Genomic DNA, 22,304 nt, shown 5'->3' on the forward strand with positions numbered 1-22,304 from the left:
GCAGCGCTCAATTTAGATCAGTTGGAAACACATTGGTGTGGCTCCAATCACAAACGTGTGCCATCCATTAAAGACACATTCACCATGGCACCCAGACAGGCAGGAAATATTGTGGCTGCCATGGGAGGAATAGACTTGTGTGAATTTCACAGAGAAACACCAGCAGTCTGGTGATGCAGCAGCGGGGCCTTGTGTACTGGAGATCCAGGAGGTCTTCCAGTGCCACCATTGAAGAACATGCCAGGAGGTGGTCACCGGTTGCAGAAATATTTTTTTATGATTGCATGTGATATTTCAAGATGAATTTTGAAACAAACAGAAATACTGCTCATAGATGTAGGTATGTTGCAAAGCGTACCTGAAGCGTCTTTGAATATCTGCCGCTACGGGTGTGCGCGATTTTGGCGCCGTTTAGAGGGGGCGGGTTTAAAACGCGATTTTCTCTAGGCTGTTCAAATCGAAGATGTTCAGCCTAGTTAATTATTAACGAAAAATCGCTGGAAGACCCCGTCGCAAAAGCTATTATTAGGTTTAAAGGCCTCGTATAATAGTTATAGTAGTTTAAAAATCAATCTCTAAACCCGCGACCGCCAGCAACCGCAGAGTCTCATAAAGCAAATAGCAGAAGTTAGGTTGTATATTTTTACATTAAAAAGGGCTTCTAAAGATCCCTTTATACAAAATTTAATATTGCGAGTAGCTCAATTTGGCCCCATTATATCGCGCAGTATTTTTCTCGGCATTTGGGGGCACAAATCTACCGCAATGTGAACGTTCTAAACCAGCGCGTTCCACAGGATCCCACTAGAAAGCTGATTTAAATGGGCATTTATTTACAGCAATTGAACACTGAATTCCTTCCATTTGGTCTATAAATTAATGTAAATGAGATTTAAAAATCATGTTTTATTGTGAATTATTTGTGAATATTATTTGGACATTTAGGCTATTTAAAAATGTTAATAATTTATTAAGAAATGGATAGATGTTTAGATCTAGTAATTGAAGTCTGAAATTAGCTACAATTAGGTAACTAACTAATTATATGCTTTAATTTCAGGTCATCCAAGTAAGATTATTTTATATTTGTTTCAGAATGCTTCAATCTATGATAACTGAAAATTTCATTCAGTTCTCTTAATTTTTAAGAAAGTTATGGGCTTTTGACTGTTCACGATCACAACTTTTTTGTTATGTCCATAGAAAATCAATAGGGAACAAGATGCTCATTTTCGAGTATGAAAATGGCCATAACTTTTTAAATACTTGAGATATGAAAGTGAATTAGGTGTCAAATTAAACTTATTTTTATGCTTTATCTGATGGGATAAATTACAGACTTGATTTTTAAAATCTCAAAATTTTGTAACATTGCTAATAGATGGACATAAAGTGCCAGAGTAACTCAGCAGGTCAGGCAGCATCGCTGGAGATAAAGGATGAGAGACGTTTTGGGTGGGGACCCTTCTTCACTCCAACATGTAGATGTGTATATCTTAGCAATGGTATCAAATCTCCTGCATCTGCCACATGGGTAAGGCTTCAAATGTGGGATATGAAAGGGTTAATGTTTTTCATCACTATCTGGACAAAGACATTGAAGAATAGAAGAAAGACCTGCAGGCAGGAGAGGGGGGGGGGGGGGGGGCAAGCGAGGTCAATACCTTATCTACACATAGGAGACTATGTCTGCCTACTGCAGGGGTTAAGGGCCTGTCCCACGAGCATGCGACTGCATGCGACGAGCGCGACCAAACCGGAAGCTGGGGCCGCGTGGAGGTCGAGTGATCCCCGTACAGGGCCGGTCCCACCATCATGCGACTGCATGCGGCGAGCGCGACCAAACCAGAAGCGGGGGCCGCGCGGAGGTCGAGTGAGTGACGTGAAGTTCGAGCGAAGTCCACGGGAAGTTCGCGAGTGACGTACGGCATCAAGACACTGTGTACGGCGTCAAGACGTTGCGTATGCCCGTTGAGGCGGTGCGTACGGCCTCAAGGCGGCTGCGGGCCGGCAGGCCGTTGCCGCGCGGAATTTTTGACCACTGTCAGTTTTCCGGAGCCCGCGCGATGTCGGGACCAGCTCCGCACAACTCCATACGGCTCCGGCGATCGAAGTGGGACCGGACCCGCGAGGTCGTACGGCTCAAGCGACCAAGTTAGGTCGCGCTTGCCGCATGGAGTCGCATGCTCGTGGGACAGGCCCTTTACTGAGCCACAAACCAGCTCAGGGATTTTCTTCAATCAACCAGCATGCTCATGAACAACACTTCATTCTGAATGCTGGAGTATCTCAGTGGAACAGACAGCATCGCTGGAGAGAAGGAATGGGTGACGTTTCGGGTCGATATCCTTTTGCATTCTGAAGAAAGATCCTGACCCGAAACGTCACCCATTCCTTCTCGAGAGAGATGCTGCCTGTCCCGCTGATTTACTCCAGCATTTTGTGTATATCTTCGGTTTAAACCAGCATCTGCAGTTCCTTCCTACTCATTTCATTATGAATATTACATCCATCTTGATTTTGTCATCAGTGGACATCCTATTGCCATTTGCTATGCTGCAGAGTCTTTCATAAGTTATAGGAACAGAACTAGGCCATTCGGCACATCAAGTCTACTCCGCCATTCAAACATGGCTGATCTATCTTTCCCTTTCAATCCCACTCTCCTGCCTTCTCCCCATAATCCCTGAACCCCCTTATAAAAACATTTTGGCCAAACCTTGCAAGTGCAGCAAGTTTCTTTCAACTTTTGGTTACGGGCCACTCACAGAAGAAACTAGAAAAGATACTGGAGGCGGATAATTCTGATGATGAGGAGGTTCACAGTATTTCATTGCAGCTGACACTTGAAAGCACCGTCCTGGAGACTGTTATCCCAGGGATGAACATGTATTGTTGGACGTAGATGTCATATGGAGTCACAAGTGAAGTAGTGAGCTGAAGTCTGGCAAGGGTTACGCAGACTTTGGTGCATGAGTTGCTGGAAGGAGGTCCACACATCCCCGCAGCCTGCGAGAACTTGTATGAGGCCCACAATTAGGATGCTTTCATGACAGACTGATGCAGATACACAGTGAGATAATGAGTGAGCTGTCAGACCTATCTCAGCAAGGGCATCCAATGATAAGAAGCACGGAGCAGTGCATTTCCAGCCTTTGACAGGAGGCTGGATGAAGCCAGGGGTGCATGATCTTCATGCTGGAGGCTGCATGTACTTATTTGCAAGAGAGCGACTGATTGCGGATGTGGAGGCCTCATGAAGTCTGATCCTTGCTGAGAGCTGTAGAAATCTGCTCTCTCACCTCTGGTTTCTGCTGGATGGAAGCAGCTTGAAGCATCAAAGGACCAGCAATAAGCCACCAGAGAGCAGCTTGATGTCCTTGTTGTGCAGGAAGAATCCACACATGAGCAGCTTGTGCCTTTATCAGCGAATGCTACTCACGAGCTGCCTGTGGTCCTCTTCACTCCAACCTGTAGACTCATTCACTCACCTTAACAATTGTGTTAAACCACCTGTAACTACCACATTGATCAAACCTTGTTGGAAATGAAAGGGTTACTCAATGTCTTTCATCTCTGTCTGGACAAAAACATTGAGGAAAAGGAGAGGCACCATCACACAGGAGAGGGGGCCCAAGCAAATTCAATGCCTCATCCATATGCAGCCTTTGGGCAGAGGGGCGACTGAGTCACAAGTCAAGAGCAAAGGATCGCTGCACAACACCCACGAGCTGCCGGCAATAGAGATGGAGATGACGGACATCAGCAGAGTGTTGTCCTGTGTGAGCAGAGAGTTACAAGCCATGAGCACCTTCATCTGCCACAGGAGCAGATACGGCGTGGAGCCATTCATCTCTCTTCTTTGGGAACAGTGATGGAACCTCCACAACCCACACCCCCACTTCATTAAAACATAAATCAGATGATGTGAGTGGAATGACTGTACCACATGAACTTCTGACTTTGACCAACCTGATTTCCGATAAAAAACACAGTCAGTGGATAAGAGAACAAGTACCAGGATACAATGACATTTGGGTCTGAGGCGGGGGGATGTTGAGGACATTCAGCCCAGAATGCACTCACTCACAAACATGTTTAAAATTTAACAAAGAAGTAAATATATTAAATATACCAAAGAAGAAGAAGAATTTTGATTTTTTTGGGGGTTAAATTTCAGGGTAAACTAAGACTAACAATCTGTGGGAGACTCAGTTAGGTTTTTCTTCATTACATTCCTAATGTAAAGGTGCCTCTAAAAATCATAGATTAATTATTCTATCAAGCTGGTTTATACAGCATGATAAAGGCATTAATAATAAATGAGCAAGCGCTGTTTATTTAGTAAGCACTGGACCAGTTTACTGAAAGTGTGTTCGGTAAGGATAGATGAGTGAAATGTATTGTCAGATATGGGTGCAAGGGGAAAGGGGAGGGGGGGTATAAAAATAAATGTGATTCAGTGATAAGAGATGAGCATATGAAGGATGGGGAAGGAGCAGTGTGAATGGGTGGTGGTGGGGGGGGGGGGGGGGGGGGGGGGTTAGAGATAATGGGAGAAATTAATTTGAGCACTGCTGGGGAGGTGGGTTGGAGAATTAAATGTTGGCTAAATGGCTACTACAGTTGTAAGCTAGCCGACTGTAATATGAGGTGCAGTTCTTCTCGTTGGCATGTGGCCTCACTCTGGCAATGGAGGAGGCCAATTACAGAAAGGTCAGAATGGGAATGGGAAGGGGATGTGAAATGGTTACTAAGCGGGAGTTCCATCAGGCCTTGGTGGACAGAGCACAAGTGATTGGCAAAATGGTCACCTCATCTATCCTTGGTCTCACCGATGTGCAGGAAGTCACATTGGGAGCATTGAATGCAGTACACGAGTTTGAAAGAGGTGCACGTGAATCTGTGTCTCACTTTGACTACATTTCCCACCACCCTGCCTCTTACTAAGATGCCATTCCTTGCTCTCAATTTCTGTGTCACCGTGGCATCTACTGCCAAGATAAGGCTTTCCACTCTCAATATCCACCTATCAAAGCCAGGTTTTGTCCCATCCCCACCTCGCTTTTCCACCATTTCCCCCCCCTTATGCAATCAGTCTGAAAAGGGCCCCAAGCTGAAATGCTGAATGTCCATTCTCTCCACAGATGCTGCCTGACCCACTGAGTCCCTCCAGCACTTTGTTCTATTTATTTATTCTATGATCTGCTACAAAGAACTAGACTTCACTCTCTATTCTAATTAATAATTTTATTTTTGTATTGGTTTATTAATTTCATATTTGTCACAAATTAAACTCTGTGCATTCTTGGAAGCTCAATCAAAAATACATTTGGAACAGATGGTACTTTGACTCTTACCTCTTCCCATTCAGCTGTGAAGGAAGGTGTTCTTTCCAAACATTTTCCGGTGCATTGTTTGGTTTCCTTAAAGTAGTTTGACACAGACTCACAGCGTGTGTTTCTCGTTTCTTCTTCAATAGGTGAGCAAGTAATAAGATTGGAGTCCGACTTTGAAATGTTTCTGGCTAACTGTAGTTCAAGAATAGTCTTTGTTCCTGATCTTACCCGTCCTAAAGTGCATGCTCTATCTTCAAAGCCCAGCTTCTCTCCAATGTTGCTTATCCAGGGATCGTCTTTCCGAAAAGTTCTGGTGCTGACAAAAGTGTCACTGTCACTCTGGTTCACTTTTGTATGGAAAATTGTCTTATAGACAACTTGAGGTTTGCCTTCGTTGTCTAATATTGATGCATCACCGTCATCGTGCAGCACTTGTGCCTCGTTTGTTTCATCTGTACATTGCAGTGAATCTGTTTTAATTAAATCTGGCTCCTGGGCTGATTCTTTGATTCTCAAGGTGTTGTCACTGGTGAACTCCCTCTGCGTTTTAGAGTACAGATGATAAGGATTCTCTGGAGATTCACAAGCTGGGGAAGAACCATGTAATAAACCTACAAATTGTTTAGGGATGTGTCCATCGTGGAGTTCTTCTTCCGCAGAGGCTTCCCGTTGGTAAAGATTCTCCTCTGGCAAAGACAGGATAAGATGTCAGTAATTTTAATTCATATACAGAACATGATTAAATGATAAGTTGCATTTAATTAAAGTGGAAGTGGGTTTTCTTCTGAAATAAAATAAAGAGCATTTTACCATTCTCTTTATCACTCTACTGTAAGCGTGATTTGGCATAATCTACACCCATGCAACTGATAGTGATCATTTTTCTATTTCCTTACACCTTATACGGCCATTCAGTCCACTGGGTCTAAGGTGACTCTCACAGTATCCCTATTAGGCCTTTTCTCCCACTTACAGTATTTCTCTGGAAATATATCCCCTTTCACGTGGCCATACATTGCACCGCTCATGCACCCACTCCCCTATCTCTCCGCAATTCCTCTGGCACTCACCTAGGCTAGGGCAGTTTATAGGATTCAGTCGGAGGTGGGAAGAAATTGGAACACCCTAAAGAAGTCGAGCAGTCACAGGAAGAAAGTGCAAACTCCACCAACAGCATCTATGGTGAGGGTTAACACCAGTTGCTGCAGCTGTCCAGTAGCCACACTAAGGCTGAGATTCCAGTAAGTATCTAACTTTAAATGAAGGATTTCTAAAACCAAGCTTTGTAAAGTTCCATATTACTGAAAAATTTCCCCAAGCATATTGCATTTATAACACAGAAATGTTTTAAATTTTGTTCCAACATGTTTAAATGAGATAAATCAAGGGGAAAAAATCATGCATCTCATGCTTTAGAGACACAATCTGGTCATTGAGAACTGGATCAAGATGTATCTATGAGGTGTTAATATTAAAAAGCAAAAAAAAATAAAATAATGATTATACCAAAACGGAATCAATCAATATTTGCCTGCATAATCCAAACTGTGTCCTAATATAATTTATTTGATCTAATTGCAAATTGCAACTTTCAGAGACGAACACCAGCTCATATTGAAACAAACTTAAACCCTTATATTCTTAGTGAACTGAGTACATCAGGGTTTATCACTTTATTTTGGCTTATACAGAAAATAGGATGTATTACCCTTCAGAAACTCTTAAGGGCCTGTCCCACTTGGGCATCAATTGCGCATCATTTACGCGACATCCTAAAAATTGTTTGGCGCGTCATGGCGCGTGGTGAGGCGTAGTGACGTATGCAGTGATGCGCGGTAATGCGCGGCGCCCCAGGATTTTGTGAGGCTCAAAATCCTCACGCGCCACCTGCGTGACGCATCCCTTGCACACGCTGGCGTACTGATGCGTACGCTGACGTACTGACGGCGTACGTGTAGCGCGTGGTGATGCATGGTTACGCATGGTGACACATGAATGTTGCCTATGCTAATTTATTATGCATCACCGTCGGTCAATTTCCATAACCATGCGCCACCCGCGTCATTTGAGTGCCGCACCACATGACCACCCGGGTATAAAGCGCGCGTAGTTTTGAAAATCTTTCACCATAGTATCTTTGATTTTCACTGGGAAAGTCCTGGCCAAGGAGATCAGACTAAGTACGAACGACATCGCAAATGGCTCCCAAAAGAAGCAGGGCCCTCAAGAGCACTTGGCACATGACTGCAAGATGATTTTCGTGCAACAGTCACTACCGGCCTGTCGCATAAATGACGCGCAAATGACGCCCTAGTGGGACAGGCCCTTTATGCTCTGTACAATTCTAACACCCAACATATAAATTTTTAAAAATTGCAATTTTTAATTGACAATTGCAAAGAAATGCCTCAAGTTATTTTACAAATAGACATGTGGTAATGGATAATAAAACAGAAGTGTATAGATTTGACTGTAAGCTCCGCTGGAGAAATGGATTTTGCGCTGACTTTTATAATTTGATGGTGGAGATGTTTTGGGTATAATGTAAAAACAAGAACAGGCCACTCGGCCCCTTCAGCCAACAAGATCATGGCTGATCACCTTCCTGCACTATCCTTATATCCCTGGGTTCCTTACAAATACATAAATATATTGATCTCTTTTGAAAGCAGAATTCAAAAGATTTACCACAATCCTTCTTGGCTTACATAACACAGACTAGCATCTCTAGTACTAGACTCCTTACCCAGGGAAAACATCTATCCCAAATCTAACCAGTCAAGCCCTCGAAGAATGTTGTATGTTTCCATGAGCTCACCTATCATTCATCTAAATTGTAGAGAAGAGAGGCTTGGTTTATTTGATCTCATATTACGTGCCCCAATTCCAGAAACCAGTCTGGTGAATCTTCACTGAACTCCAGTTGTGATCACACTAAAGTACTATATAATTGTAGCAAGAAATCTTTACTTTTATACTGCAATTCTCTCACAAAAAAGGCCAATGTACCATTTAATTACCTAATTGCCTGCTTTCAATGACTTGTACCTCCAGGTCTCTTTGATCATCAACACGTCCCAATTAAATGTTGCACTTTCCTGTATTTTGCACTGAAGTGAATGATTTTACATTTCTCCTCATTCTACTGCAATTGCTGTGTCGTCCATTCTCATAGCTTGTCTATGTGCAGTTGAGCCTCTTAGCATTTGTATTTCTACTCACATTCCCACTTTGTATCATGTCATTATCAAAACTGAAACCATTACACATGGTTGCCTCAGCCAAATTGTTGATGTTATTTGTGAATAGGTAGGATCCAGGTATTAATCACAGTGGTACCCAATGAATCACAGCCTGTTAGCCTAAGAAAGGCCCATTACTACTTTTTGCTTTCTATCATTGAGCTGGCTCTGAGTGTATGCTTACGGAGCACCCCAAATTCCACTTGCTTTAGACTAGTTCACCAACTGCCTATGTGGGATTCGCTGAAAGGCAGCCAAACCTATAAACATACCATATCCATTAGTTCCCCTTCATCTGGGCTACAATCAGTTCAGTGCAATTTAGTTTATTGTCACATGTACCGATGTACAGTGAAAACCTTTTGTTGCTAGTTAACCAGCCAGCGGAAAGACAATATGTGATTACAATCGAGCCATTCAGTGTACAAATGCACGATAAGGGAATAACGTTTAGTGCAAGGTAAAGCTACAAAAATAGTCCGACAGTAATTCTGGGCCGCTCCCTGGTTGCGGAAGGATGGTACAGTTGCCTGATAACAGATGGAAAGAATCTGGAGGTGTGCATTTTCACACTTTTATGCCTTTTGCCCGATGGGAGAGCGGAGAGGAGGGTGTGGCCAGGGTGTGACTCATCCTTGATTACGCTGCTGGCCTTACCGATGCAACGCGAGGTAAAAATTGAGTCAACAGAAGGGAGGTTGGTTTATGTGATGGTCTGGACTGAGTCCAGATTTGCTGCAATGTTTTGTGGTCTTGGATGGAGCTGTTCCCAAACCAAGTTGTGATGCTTTCTATGGTGCATCTGTAGAAGTTGGTGAGGGTTGAGATCATCATAGACTTCCAATAGATTCGTCAAATACGAGTTAAATGTTATAAACCTACATTGACTTTACTCAATCATGCTATTTTCTAAATGTCTTGACATCACATCGTTTATTATAAATCCAGCATTTACCCTATTGCTGATACAACCAGGTCAGTACATTGCTGTTTCATCTTTCCCTCCATTCTTAAATTGTGGGCTATGTTTGTAAATCACCAATCTTTAGGAACCATTCCAGAATCTATACAATGCTGCAAGATGATAAATGAGAGCATCTACTATCTTCGCTATCTTATAAACATGCTGGGATGTATAGATGTAACCTCATCTATTGCATCTGCTGCTCTAGATGACAGCTGCTCTACATCGGTGAGACCAAGCGTAGGCTTGGCGATCACTTCGCCCAACACCTCTGCTCAGTTCACAATAACCAACCTGATCTCCCAGTGGCTCAGCACTTCAACTCCCCCTCCCATTCCAAAATCCGACCTTTCTGGCCTGGGCCTCCTCCATGACCAGAATGAGGACCACCGTAAATTGGAGGAGCAGCACCTCATATTTCGCTTGGGCAGTTTGCACCCCAGCAGTATGAACATTGACTTCTCTAATTTCAGGTAGTCCCTACTTTCTCCTCCCCTTCTCAGCTCTCCCACAGCCCACTGGCTCCACCTCTTCCTTTCTTCTTCCTGCCCCCCCCCCCCCACCCTCACATCAGTCTCAAGAAGGGTTTAGATCCGAAATGTTGCCTATCTCTTTCGCTCCATAGATGCTGCCTCACCCGCTGAGTTTCTCCAGCATTTTTGTCTACCTTCGATTTTCCAGCATCTGCAGTTCCTTCTAAAACACTGGGATGTAGATCGTCAGGTCCTTGGGATTTACAGTATTCGTTTTCAGGTTCATTAACGTCTCTAGTAGTAATTCTTTATTAATACTTATTTCTTTCAATTCCTAATTTGCACTCGAGCTTAAATCTACACGATTTTTGGGCAGTTTCTTGTGTCCTCTTCTGCGAAATCAGCCACAAAATATGTGTTCAATCCCATTGCCATTTCCTTTTTCCCCATTATATATTTTGCACAAAAGACCCACATTCCTGTCACATTTAAAAATAATATTTACATACCTTTACCTTGCAATCCTGATACATTTCTCACTAATTTACATTGATTCCATTGTCCTTGTCATGCTGGTGCCTGATCTTTAGCTTTACTGCGTCTTAACAACTTGATTTACTTTTACCTTAAACTTAATACCATTTTTAATTACTGTAATTCATGATGGACCACATCGCTTGATCATTTGGGTCTCAAACATTTGGGGAATGGAAGTTGGCAATATATTTGGCTCAGGGTAGTAGTCAAGGGGATAGAGGTGAATATTTGGTTAACAGACCGAGAAAGAAAAGTAAAAATAAATGCGCCATTTTCATATTGGGTAGTTTGTTGTTTGTGGATGATTTGACAGGTCACTGATGAGTTTCAAGGTATTTATAATCCAAAACAATGACTTAAATGAAGGGACAAATTTAAATACTGCCAAGACCCATTTCAATACTGTTTTGTATCCCAAATACTCCAGGCCCTTTCTCTGACAGCCAAGAATTTAGAAGATATCATTAAGGATAGTAAGTGGGTGAAATTCTGGAAAATGGAAATTAATCCTTAAAGCAGGCACGCGAATCCCACTAAAGATTCACTGTGCTCTAGGTGAACACATTTCTTCTCATCTCGGTCTTAAATGGCCAAACTGTTTTTCTCAGGTTGTGACCCCTGGTTTTGGACCTCAGCTTGGGGAAATATCACCTCTTGCTAGCCCTGAAAGAATGTTGTATGTTTTAATGAAATTACCTTTCAATCTATGAAACTCAAAATAATAGAGGTTTGTTCTGCCAAATCTCCCCTTGTACAACAAACCCAGGAATTGAATTGGAGCAGCCTGCCCTTCACAAGAAGACAAGAACTGTACACAATTTTACAATTATGTCAGAGGAAGGGTCTATACACAATGTAGTGAGTAAGGTAAGACATTTCGTTTGGACCTCAAGGGGTCCAAATGACAATAAATTGAATTGTAATTGTATTGTATAAGGTCTTCATTGAATACCTCATCTATAGTCGCCAGGAAACAGGACATGGAAGATCATGAGGGAGGAGTAATTGGATAAGGTCAGTATTAAGGAGGAAGGTGTTTTAGATATCATGGGACACACAAAGATTTTTGCTGAACGTTTGCTGAATGGCACATGCCCTGCCTTCTAATCTGAAGAAAATATACATGCTGGCAGTAATTGCCAGCCATTGACTCAAATGATTCAGCCCAATATCATAGAGAAGATGGAACAGAAGTACAAGATGATTTACGAGGTGAACAATTGATAATGTTACAATCATTTGGGGAACTCTACATCTACGGAGAGATAATCTGCTTCCATATTTATATCGTGGTTTCTCTCTGTCGTTAGATGATGATCATATTCAACTTTCAAAGCACTTGATCATTGTGTTCTTTCTGGTTGGATCGTTCTAATATCATTCAAAGTAGCATTCAGCAGGCAATTGATGGACTTCACAAGCAGACATGGTGAATTTATTAAATTAGGCACTATAAAAATATGGCAGTAATGTTGTCCCTTTTTATAGACTGTAGACTTTCCTTATCAATCATTTGCGAGGTTAAAACTGAAGCAACTAATATGGAATTGCTATAAATTTATGTGTTCAACTTTAAAAATAGGACCGAAGAATTTAAAGAGAGAACATTTTAACAAAAATAAGAGCATAACATGTATATAAATGAGATTAGCAACTACTTTGTTCTAGTGCTGCTGGTAACATCTGATATATCTGTCAGTCTTTGATCTGCAAGAGCATAACAAAATATGACAAAAAAAGCATATTTGCCTGAGAAACACTTTCATTGTCATTACTGAAGGGCATCTTTCCCATGTTCCTCAGACTAATTCCTGGGGGTGGTGGGATTGTCAGACAAGAACAAATTAAGCAAACTAGGCCTATACTCTCCAAATCGGGAAGAATTATCTCACTGAAACCTAAAAAGTTCTGTTGGGCCTGACAAGGCAGATCCAAAGTTGATACTTTCTCTGGTCAGAGTATGTAGGGCTCACACTCTCAAGATAAAGGTCAGTCATTTGTACAGAAATAAAATATATTCCTACAGGAAGTGAATCTTTGGAATTCTCAATCCAAAGAGGTTTATGAAAGCTCAGTCGTTCGGTATATTCAAGACAGAAATTAATAGATTTTTTTTAATGTTAGGGGAATCAAGAAATGCTTGTTTAGAGGGGGAATGATAAAAGTTCTGCCATGTTCTTACAGAATGGCAGGATGGGTTCAAGCCATAAGAAAAACAAACTTGAAAGCTTTATGCCCTACTGCGAGGAGCTTTTGTAATGTGGATGAATTGAATGTGCAGTTAGTAGTTAAGAAATATGAAATAGTTGGAATTACGAAGACATGGCTCCAGGGTGACCAAGGCTGGGAGCGAAACATGCAGGGGTATTTGATATTCAGGAAGGATAAACAGAAAGGAAGAGGAGGTGAGATGGCATTGCTGATTAAAGAGGAGATTAATGCAATAGCAAGGAGAGACATTAGCTTGGATGTTGTAGAATCGGTATGGGTAGAACTGCGAAATAGCCACGGGCAGAAAATGCATGTTGGAGTCGTATACAGACCACAAAGCAGCAGTAGGGAGGTTGAGGATTGCATCAAGCAGGAAATTGGAGATTCACGTAGCAACGGTACAGCAGTTATCATGGGTGACTATAATCTGGGTGCTGTCCATTTATCTAAAAAGTAAATATTTTCTTTCATTTATGTCTATCCTCCAATTCACAGATTTGCATGTTTCAAATATTTTATTTTCCAGCAAGCCAGTGATGGAAATAATTATCTGGTAACTCAAGGTGCATCATTATTCTGAAGCAGACAAATTTAATGAGTGGTAAACCAACTGTATACAATGTAAACATGAATATAATTCTGTAAATGTGTTCCTTCTAAACAAAAGCCTATTGAAAGAACAGCTTCAGTTTTACAAAACAATAAGATGGAGCTGATGCATCACCTAATTTCAACTCAACTAGTCCAGAGATACAAGGAACTGAAGATGCTGTAATCTCGAGCAACACACAAAGTATTGGCGTAATTCAGGGGGTCAGGCAGCATCTCAGAAGGGAATGGATAGATGACATTTCAGGTCAGGTCCCATCTTCAGACATTGTAGTGGTGAGGGGGGGGGGGGGGGGCTGGAAAAAAGATGGCGGGGCAGACAAGCCTAGCAAGTGTTAGGTGGTTGGGGGGTGATTGGTAGATGGGTGAAGTAAGTAACAAAGGCTAGTGATGAAAAGGAGACAAACGCATGTTGGATTAAAAAAAAGAGGATTGACACATGGGGATATTGGTGCAAGGGGACAGGGGATGGAGGATAGGTGGGTGGTATGTGGAAAGAGAGGTGGGATACTGGTGAAATGGGTTCACACTGGGGTTTGGGTGGGGGGAGCACAGGAATGAGAGAGGGGATTATAAGGGTACTGTTCCTCCAGTTTGCATCTGGCCTCACAATGGAAGAGACCAATGACTGAAAAGGCAGTATGGGAGTGGGAAGGGGAGTTAAAATGATTGACAACAGGATATCCAACAGGCGATAGATAGAGATAGTGCAAGAGTTTGGCAAAATGGTCGCCTAGTCTACGTTTGGTCGCCGATATAATGGAGACCAAAGTAATCCAGAGCATCTCAATGCCACATGGTGCATTGGGAAGAATGAATGAATGAATACGTTTATTGTCATTGCACAATACTGTGCAACGAATATGTACACTTATTAGTAAATAATAAATAGGTATTTTAAAAGAATTTAAAAGAATTTAATAGAATTGGCGGCATTTCTTGGAATTACATTTTGCTTCCCCAGCATTCTCTGTTGGAATTTAGCTCTTTTATCGCACATGGGTAGAAACTATTTTTTAGTACTTTAGAGTCCTGAATCGCCTCCCAGAGGGTAGCAGAGTAAAAAGGTGGTTGGCAGGGTGGGATGTGTCCTGCTTGATATTTGTGGCCCGGCGCAAGCATCGGGCCCTATATATGTCATCCATAACTTGAGTAGCTAAATTGCTAAAATGCTCAGAGTCCTTGGAGGGCACTTCAATAGGATATTGCAAAATAGATCATAAGAGGTGCAGCCTAACATTAAACAGGATAGAAGAATATTTTGATTAGTTGTGTTACAAAGTAGACATTATTGTGTTTGATATTGAAAAGTTGGAAGAAATGTTTAGAATAATGTGTCACAGAAGGATGGCTTAATTTTGCATGCAAGCACCATCTGTTAATAGTATAAATAAAAGATTAAATAAGAGACATTGCCAGATTAGTTTAGTTTAGAAATACAGCAAGGAAACAGGCCCTACGGCCCACCGTGTCCGCACTCAGAGAGTCAGGCAGCATCTGTGGAGGGAGAGCACTAAAATAACAATGGCTTTAAAGCTACTTCTTGAATACAGCAAAAAATATAATATCACTGGGAGCAAATTTCACTAGGCATTAAAAAGATGCAAGCCCTTGATGGTTAAATGGTCATCGAGTAAATTTAGGAGCTGACATAGGTAATTTCTTTGATGCTTTGCCCTCGAGTGGAATCTAGCAGCCAGGGAAAATCTCTGTATCCAGCCCATCCCGTGATATCCGTGTAACATTATTATCTCTCACAGTTTGACCCTTGCCTGGTGCACGTGGCCCCTGCTGAACATCCGAACTAAGGGATACCTTTTGCTTTCAGAAGGTTACTACTTATTTGGAATATACCCGTCCCATTGCCTGCAGCCAGCGGGGCAACTTTGACAGCTTGTGGTACAAACGGGACATAGTGGAGAGATCGCGAGAGGTCAACGATAGCATAAAAGCAATAGAGAAGGCATAGAAACATAGAAACATAGAAAGTAGGTGCGAGAGTAGACCACCAGGTCCGTCGAGCCCGCACCGCCATTCGCTCATGGCTGAACACTAAACAGACACACTTACCCACAAACAGTAGACACAAGACACAGAACACAAGACACTACCCTCCCCTTTATACCGCTATCACCCCTCTCCACCCCAAAAACCTCGTGATCTCCTGGGAGAGGCAAAAAAACGGATAAAAACCCAGGTCCAATTCGGGAAAAAAATCCGGGAAATTCCTCTCCGACCCCAATCCAGGCGATCGACACTTGTCCAGGAGATCACTCAGGTCTTACTATACTAACCATACCTAGGTCCATATCCCTGCCCTCTCCCCGTAGCCCCTTATCCCCTTGGCAGCTAAAAAACCATCTATTTTAGTCTTAAATATATTTAAAGTTTCTGCTTCCACTGCTCCCTGGGGCAGTGAATTCCATAAATTAACCACCCTCTGGGTGAAGAAGTTCTTCCTCATCTCCGTTTTAAAAGAGCCCCCCCTTATTCTGCAACTATGTCCCCTAGTTCTAGTTTCCCCGATCATTGGGAACATCCTCGGTGCATCCACCCGATCAAGGCCCCTCACGATCTTATATGTTTCAATGAGATCGCCTCTCATTCTTCTAAACTCCAAAGAGTAGAGTTCCAGCCTACTTAACCTTTCCTCATATGTCAATCCCCTCATTGCAGGAATTAATCTTGTAAACCTTCGCTGCACTGCCTCCAGGGCTAGTACATCCTTTCTTAAGTATGGACCCCAGAACTGTACACAGTATGAACCATTTATCCCCACTCTCTGCTTCCTATTTGTTAGCCAATCCTCTACCCATGCTAATATATTACCCCCAATCCCATAATTTTTTATTTTTAGCAATAGTCTCTTATGTGGCACCTTGTCAAAAGCCTTTTGGAAGTCCAAGTATACCACATCCACCGGTTCCCCTTTATCCACCCGGGTTGTTACTTCCTCAAAGAATTCGAGCAGATTCGTTAAACAGGACTTCCCCTTCACAAAACCATGCTGGTTCTTGAGCATATAATATGTCAAAGATTAGTGGGAATCTCGAGCATTGGGAAGCTTTTAAAGACTAACTGTAGGTAGCTAAATAAGCAACAAATATGAAATATGAAGGTAAGCTAGCCAATCGAACAGCTGGTGGACAAAATAGCAGCACTTGTTGCTGTCATCTTGAATCCACTGCTTTACCTGATTCATGCAATGTATCTGTACCTAATAAATTGAAGCTGAACCTCAGAACATTATACGGTGACATTTAGATACTCGTAGCGATCAAAAGTAAAGAAAGGAAGACATTAGCAAAAAAGATTACAACGAAACAAGGAGAAAAATATCACTGGAGCAATTAAACTATGGCTTTTAAAAGCTATCATCATTTAAGAAACTATTTCCAGCAAGCTTGATCTCGGTAATGCCATGTGCAATAAATGTAATGATTATATTTCATAATGGTCTCTGCACACCTGTGCCAAAGCTTGGCATTCTTCACTGCCACATTAACTCTCTACCCTCTCCTGCCAACATTCACTCAGTCCCTCCGTCCACTACCTCATATGTGTGAACTCAGCGAGCGAATTTACAATGTTTATGAAATGTCCACTTGCAAAATGAGTCCCCGTCAGTTGGCTCCAAAGGGTTCACTGAATAAATATCTGGTGAAGTAGTTGAACATTGACATTGCAGCTCTAGGATTATGGGCTGCAATTTGATCCGAGGCAAATACTTCAACCTGGCAGAATAGGTGAGGTTTCCCCACTTTGATGGGAAATTATTCATTAAAATGGGAGAGATTTGTCAATCAACTAAAGCTGCGGCAGTAAAAGTCATTTCTCCATACCCTTGTGCTGACAAATCATGTTTAATCAGTCAATTTAGAATGTAGTGCAAGAATATGAGCTGCAGGGAGTCTATAATCCCATTAGCTCTGATAGAAGAGTTTCTCTGAGCACATTCATAAATAAGATGTTTATGGTCTTAATACAAAAGGAATACTCAGTGACCATCTTCTAATTGCTCTAATAGCTCTATCCCTCGCCCTCACTTTGGAAAATCCAACCATTCGGCGGTGCTGCTTCTTCCTGTATACAGGCAGCAACTGAAGAAAGCACCCCCAGAGGTGAGGACTGTACAGAGCTGGTCGGGAGGGGGGGGAGCAACTGCAGGACTGCTTGGAGTCTGTAGACTGGGCAATGTTAAGGGACTCGGCAATGGACCTGAATGAAGACGCCACAGTCGTTACAGACTTCATAAGGAAATGTGTGGAGGACTGCGTTCCAACGAAAACCTAACCAGAAGCCTTGGATGAACCATGAGATCTGCATTCTTCTGAAGTCCGGATCCCTGGCATTCGGGTCTGGTAATGCAGAGGTCTATAAGAAGTCCAGATACGACCTTGGTAAGGCCATCAAAAAGGCCAAAAGGGATTTCTGCTCTGCTGGAGGATGAGACGGATGTTCGGCAACTGTGGCAGGGCTTGAATGCCATCACCTCGTACAAGGCATAATCAAGAGGCAGCTCAAATGACAGCGTAGCGTCACTCCCTGACGAGCTCAAAGCGTTCTACGCACAGTTCGATAGGGAGAACACTGATGTGCCTTCCCGAGCCCCTAATCGCCCTAACGGTGTACAGTCATAGTCACAGAGGCCGACGTCAGAAGTTCCTTCAGGGGGGTGAACCCTCGGAAAGCGCCTGGACCTGATGGTATACCCGGTCGAGTTCTCAAGACCTGTGCAGACCAACTGGTGGGAGTTTTTGCAGACATTTTCAACCTCTCACTGAGGTCTGAGGTTCCCACCTGCTTTAAGAGGGCATCAATAATACCGGTGCCCAAGAAGAGTAAGGTGACGTGCCTCAATGACTATCGACCAGTGGCACTAACGTCTGTGGTGATGAAGTGCTTTGAGAGGTTGGTTATGGTGCACATCAACTCCTACCTCGACAAGAACCTCGACCAACTACAGTTCGCAAACCGCCACAACAGGTCAACGGTGGATGCAATTTCACTCACTCTCCACTCCGCACTGGACCACTTGGACAATAAAAACACCTACGTCAGGCTGTTGATTATAGACTACAGCTTGGTGTTTAATACCATCATCCCTTCCAAGCTAGTTACCATGGCCAAGCTGGCCATCCGTGAGTCAAGGCACCAGACGTTGGAGGGCTCTAACCGAGCCGGCTGCCTGCCCCTTTTCCGGGGATACGTCCGTGCCCGGGTGCGGAAGGAAAGGGAATACGCCCTGTCTACGGGTACCCTGAGGGAGTTCCGGGACCGCTGGGCACCGAGGGGGGTTGAATGTATCCTTGACAAGGATGGCAATATAATTGTTTAGCAGTTGATTAGCATAATTGTTGATCTTGCATTATGGTGGTGTTTTGTTTTATTGTATTGTAAATACAATTTTAATATTTGAATAAATATTTTTGATTTAAAAAAAAAAAAAAAAAAAAAAAAAAAAAGCTAGTTACCATGGCCAAGCTGGCCATCCGTGAGTCAAGGCACCAGACGTTGGAGGGCTCTAACCGAGCCGGCTGCCTGCCCCTTTTCCGGGGATACGTCCGTGCCCGGGTGCGGAAGGAAAGGGAATACGCCCTGTCTACGGGCACCCTGAGGGAGTTCCGGGACCGCTGGGCACCGAGGGGGGTTGAATGTATCCTTGACAAGGATGGCAATATAATTGTTTAGCAGTTGCTTAGCATATTTGTTCGTCTTGTATTATGGTGGTGTTTTGTTTTATTGTATTGTCAATACTATTTTAATATTTGAATAAATATCTTTGATTAAAAAAAATAAAAATAAAAAAAAGCTAGTTACCAAACTCACGGAACTGGGCCTCTGCGCATCCCTCTGCAATTGGATCCTCGAATTCCTCATCCACAGACCACTGTCTGTTCGAATTGGAGGAACCACTTCATCCTCAGTAACAATTAGTTTGGGAGCACCTCAAGGCTGCGTGCTCAGCCCCCTGCTTTACTCACTCTATACCCATGACTGCGTAGCCGACCATAGTGCGAACTCCATCATCAAGATCGCCAATGACACCACTGTGATTGCATGAATCACAGATGGGGACGAGTCAGAGTATAGAAGTGAGATCAACCGACTGACCAAATGGTGCCAGCACAACAACCTGGCTCTCAACATCAGTAAGGCCAAGGAACTGCTTGTGGACTTTAGTAGGGGAAGGATGAGGACCTACAATCCTGTTTATATCAATCGGTTGATGGTGGAGAGGGTCAAAAACTTCAAATTCCTGGGCGTGCATATATCAGAAGATCTTTCCTGGACCCAGCACACCGATGCAATCACAGGTGCACGGTAGAGAGCATTGTGACTGGTTGCATCGTAGCCTGGTTTGGCAACTTGAACGTCCAGGAGAGAAAAAGACTACAAAAAGTTCTGACCACTGCCCAGTCCATCACCGGCTTTGACCTCCCCATCGTCGAAGGGATCTATCGTAGTCGTTGCCTCAAAAAGGCAGCCAAAATCATCAAGGACCCACACCATCCTGGCTACACACTTATCTCACCACTGCCATCAGGAAGAAGGTACAGGAGCCTGAAGATTGTAACATCCAGGTTCAGGAACAGCTTCTTCCCCACAGCCATCAGGCTATTAAACACAACGAATAAGCTTTGAGCTCTGAACTGCAAAAGACTATATTATTATTTGTAATTTATTGAACTATTTCTTTTTTTTCCCCCGTTATATATTATGTTTACATATTCACATATTCTGTTGTGCTGCAGCAAGTAAGAATTTCATTGTCCCGTCCGGGACATATGACAATAAAACACTCTTGACTCTTGAGCAGAAAGAGGGGAAATAAAAAAATTAACTGATATTAATTTGTTCTGTTTTTCTGTTTGAGTTTTCTGCTCATCAAGATGAAGGATATCAATGTTGTGGAATGGAAAGAACACAAAATGCTGCAGTAACTCAGCGGATCAGTCAGCAGTTCTAGAGGACATGGATAGGTGACGTTATAGGTCGGGACCCTTCTTCAGACTGATTGCAGTAAGGGGGAGAAAGCTGGTGTAGGTCAGACATATTAATCTCTGTCAATAGTGCCTTCACCACATATTATGCATGATACACATTCCACCATGTAATCCCGTTCGGGATTTAAGTAGGAATGCAGCCACTGATAACAACCTGCTTGTCCCTTAGTTTGGTAGTCTGAAAGTCAATGCTTTGTAACGGTCTGATCACAAAACAGCTGGTAAAGAGGTGGGGGCAAGACAAGGCCTGGCAAGTGATAGGTGGATATAGGTAAGGGGAGTTTTGATTGGCTGATGGGTGGATACAGCAAAAGGGAAAAGGAGATCAAAAGGAGACAAGGAATAAAGAGGGAAGAGGAATGAAAGCGGAATGAAATATAAAGCCAGAGGTAGAAGGTGAAATATTGGTGGAAGGGGACAGGAGTGGGGGTGGGGTGGGGTGAGGGGGTGAAAGGAGAAGAGGGATAGAAGGAGAAATGAAATCACACCAGGGTGGAGGGACACAGGAGAGAAGGCGAGGGAAGGAGGGAGTTAACTAAAAATGGAGAATTCAATGTTCATACCATTGGGTTGTAACCTACACAAGCCATTTTCCAGCTGGGCATGGAATCAATCAAAGGAGCAAGACCTTGTTGAGATTCTCTGGCTGGAGAATCTATTCTCAGATTTAGCCCCAAGCTAGAAAGGGAAATATGGGATTTATTTTATTTATAAGATTTCCTATAATCTGTGTTTCATCTAGTGCTATTTATATTTTTATTTCATTTTTATATTATTTAAAATACTTTTTCATGAACTTATCTGATTAATTAACTGATATTTAATAGAAACATAGAAAATAGGTGCAGTAGGCCATTCGGCCCTTCGAGCCTGCACCGCCATTCAATATGATCATGGCTGATCATCCAACTCAGTATCCAGTACCTCTCCATACCCCCTGATCCCTTTAGCACCAAGGGCCACATCTAACTCCCTCTATAATATAGCCAATGAACTGGCCTCAACTACTTTCTGTGGCAGAGAATTCCACAGATTCACCACTCTCTGTGTGAAAAAAAAAATTCTTATCTCGGTCCTACAAGACTTTGCCCTTACCTTTAAACTGTGACCCCTTGTTCTGGACTTCCCCAACATCGGGAACAATCTTCCTGCATCTAGCCTGTCCAACCCCTTAAGAATTTTGTAAGTTTCTATAAGATCCCCCCTCAATCTTCTAAATTCTAGCGAGTACAAGCCAAGTCTATCCAGTCTTTCTTCATATGAAAGTCCTGCCATCCCAGGAATCAGTCCGGTGAACCTTCTCTGTACTCCCTCTATGGCAAGAATGTCTTTCTTCAGATTAGGAAACCAAAACTGTACGCAATACTCCAGGTGTGGTCTCACCAAGACCCTGTACAACTGCAGTAGAACCTCCCTGCTCCAATACTCAAATCCTTTTGCTATGAATGCTAACATACCATTCGCTTTCTTCACTGCCTGCTGCACCTGCATGCCTACTTTCAATGACTGGTGTACCATGACACCCAGGTCTTGTTGCATCTCCCCTTTTCCTCATCGGCCACCATTCAGATAATAGTCCTGTTCTTGCCACCAAAGTGGATAACCTAACATTTATCCACATTATACTGCACCTGCCATGCATTTTCCCACTCACCCAACCTATCCAAGTCAACTTGTAGCCTCCTAGCATCCTCCTCACAGCTAACACTGCCCCCCAGCTTCGTGTCTTCCGCAAACTTGGAGATGTTGCATTCAATTCTCTCGTCCAAATCATTAATATATATTGTAAATAGCTGGGGTCCCAGCACTGAGCCTTGCGGTACCCCACTAGTCACTGCCTGCCATTCTGAAAAGGACCCGTTTACTCCAACTCTTTGCTTCCTGTCTGCCAGCCAGTTCTCTATCCACATCAATGCTGAACC

At 43.0% G+C, this 22,304-nt stretch overlaps 1 protein-coding gene across 10 annotated transcripts in view; it reads right to left on the reverse strand.

Annotated features, from left to right (window-relative positions):
* The window catches only part of anks1b (ankyrin repeat and sterile alpha motif domain containing 1B), a 703,274-nt gene that overhangs the window by 113,650 nt on the left and 567,320 nt on the right, over positions 1 to 22,304 (reverse strand). For all 10 annotated transcript variants that reach the window (XR_004415215.1, XM_033039691.1, XM_033039692.1 and 7 more), the window contains one exon: positions 5,361 to 6,025. Coding sequence is in view for 9 of the 10 variants with exons in the window: in XM_033039691.1 (XP_032895582.1) it covers positions 5,361 to 6,025 (665 nt within the window). In the remaining variant the exon portion in view is untranslated. The remainder of the gene's footprint in view (positions 1 to 5,360; positions 6,026 to 22,304) is intronic.

The sequence above is a fragment of the Amblyraja radiata genome, chromosome 21 (assembly GCF_010909765.2).
Source record: "Amblyraja radiata isolate CabotCenter1 chromosome 21, sAmbRad1.1.pri, whole genome shotgun sequence".
NCBI lineage: Eukaryota > Metazoa > Chordata > Chondrichthyes > Rajiformes > Rajidae > Amblyraja > Amblyraja radiata.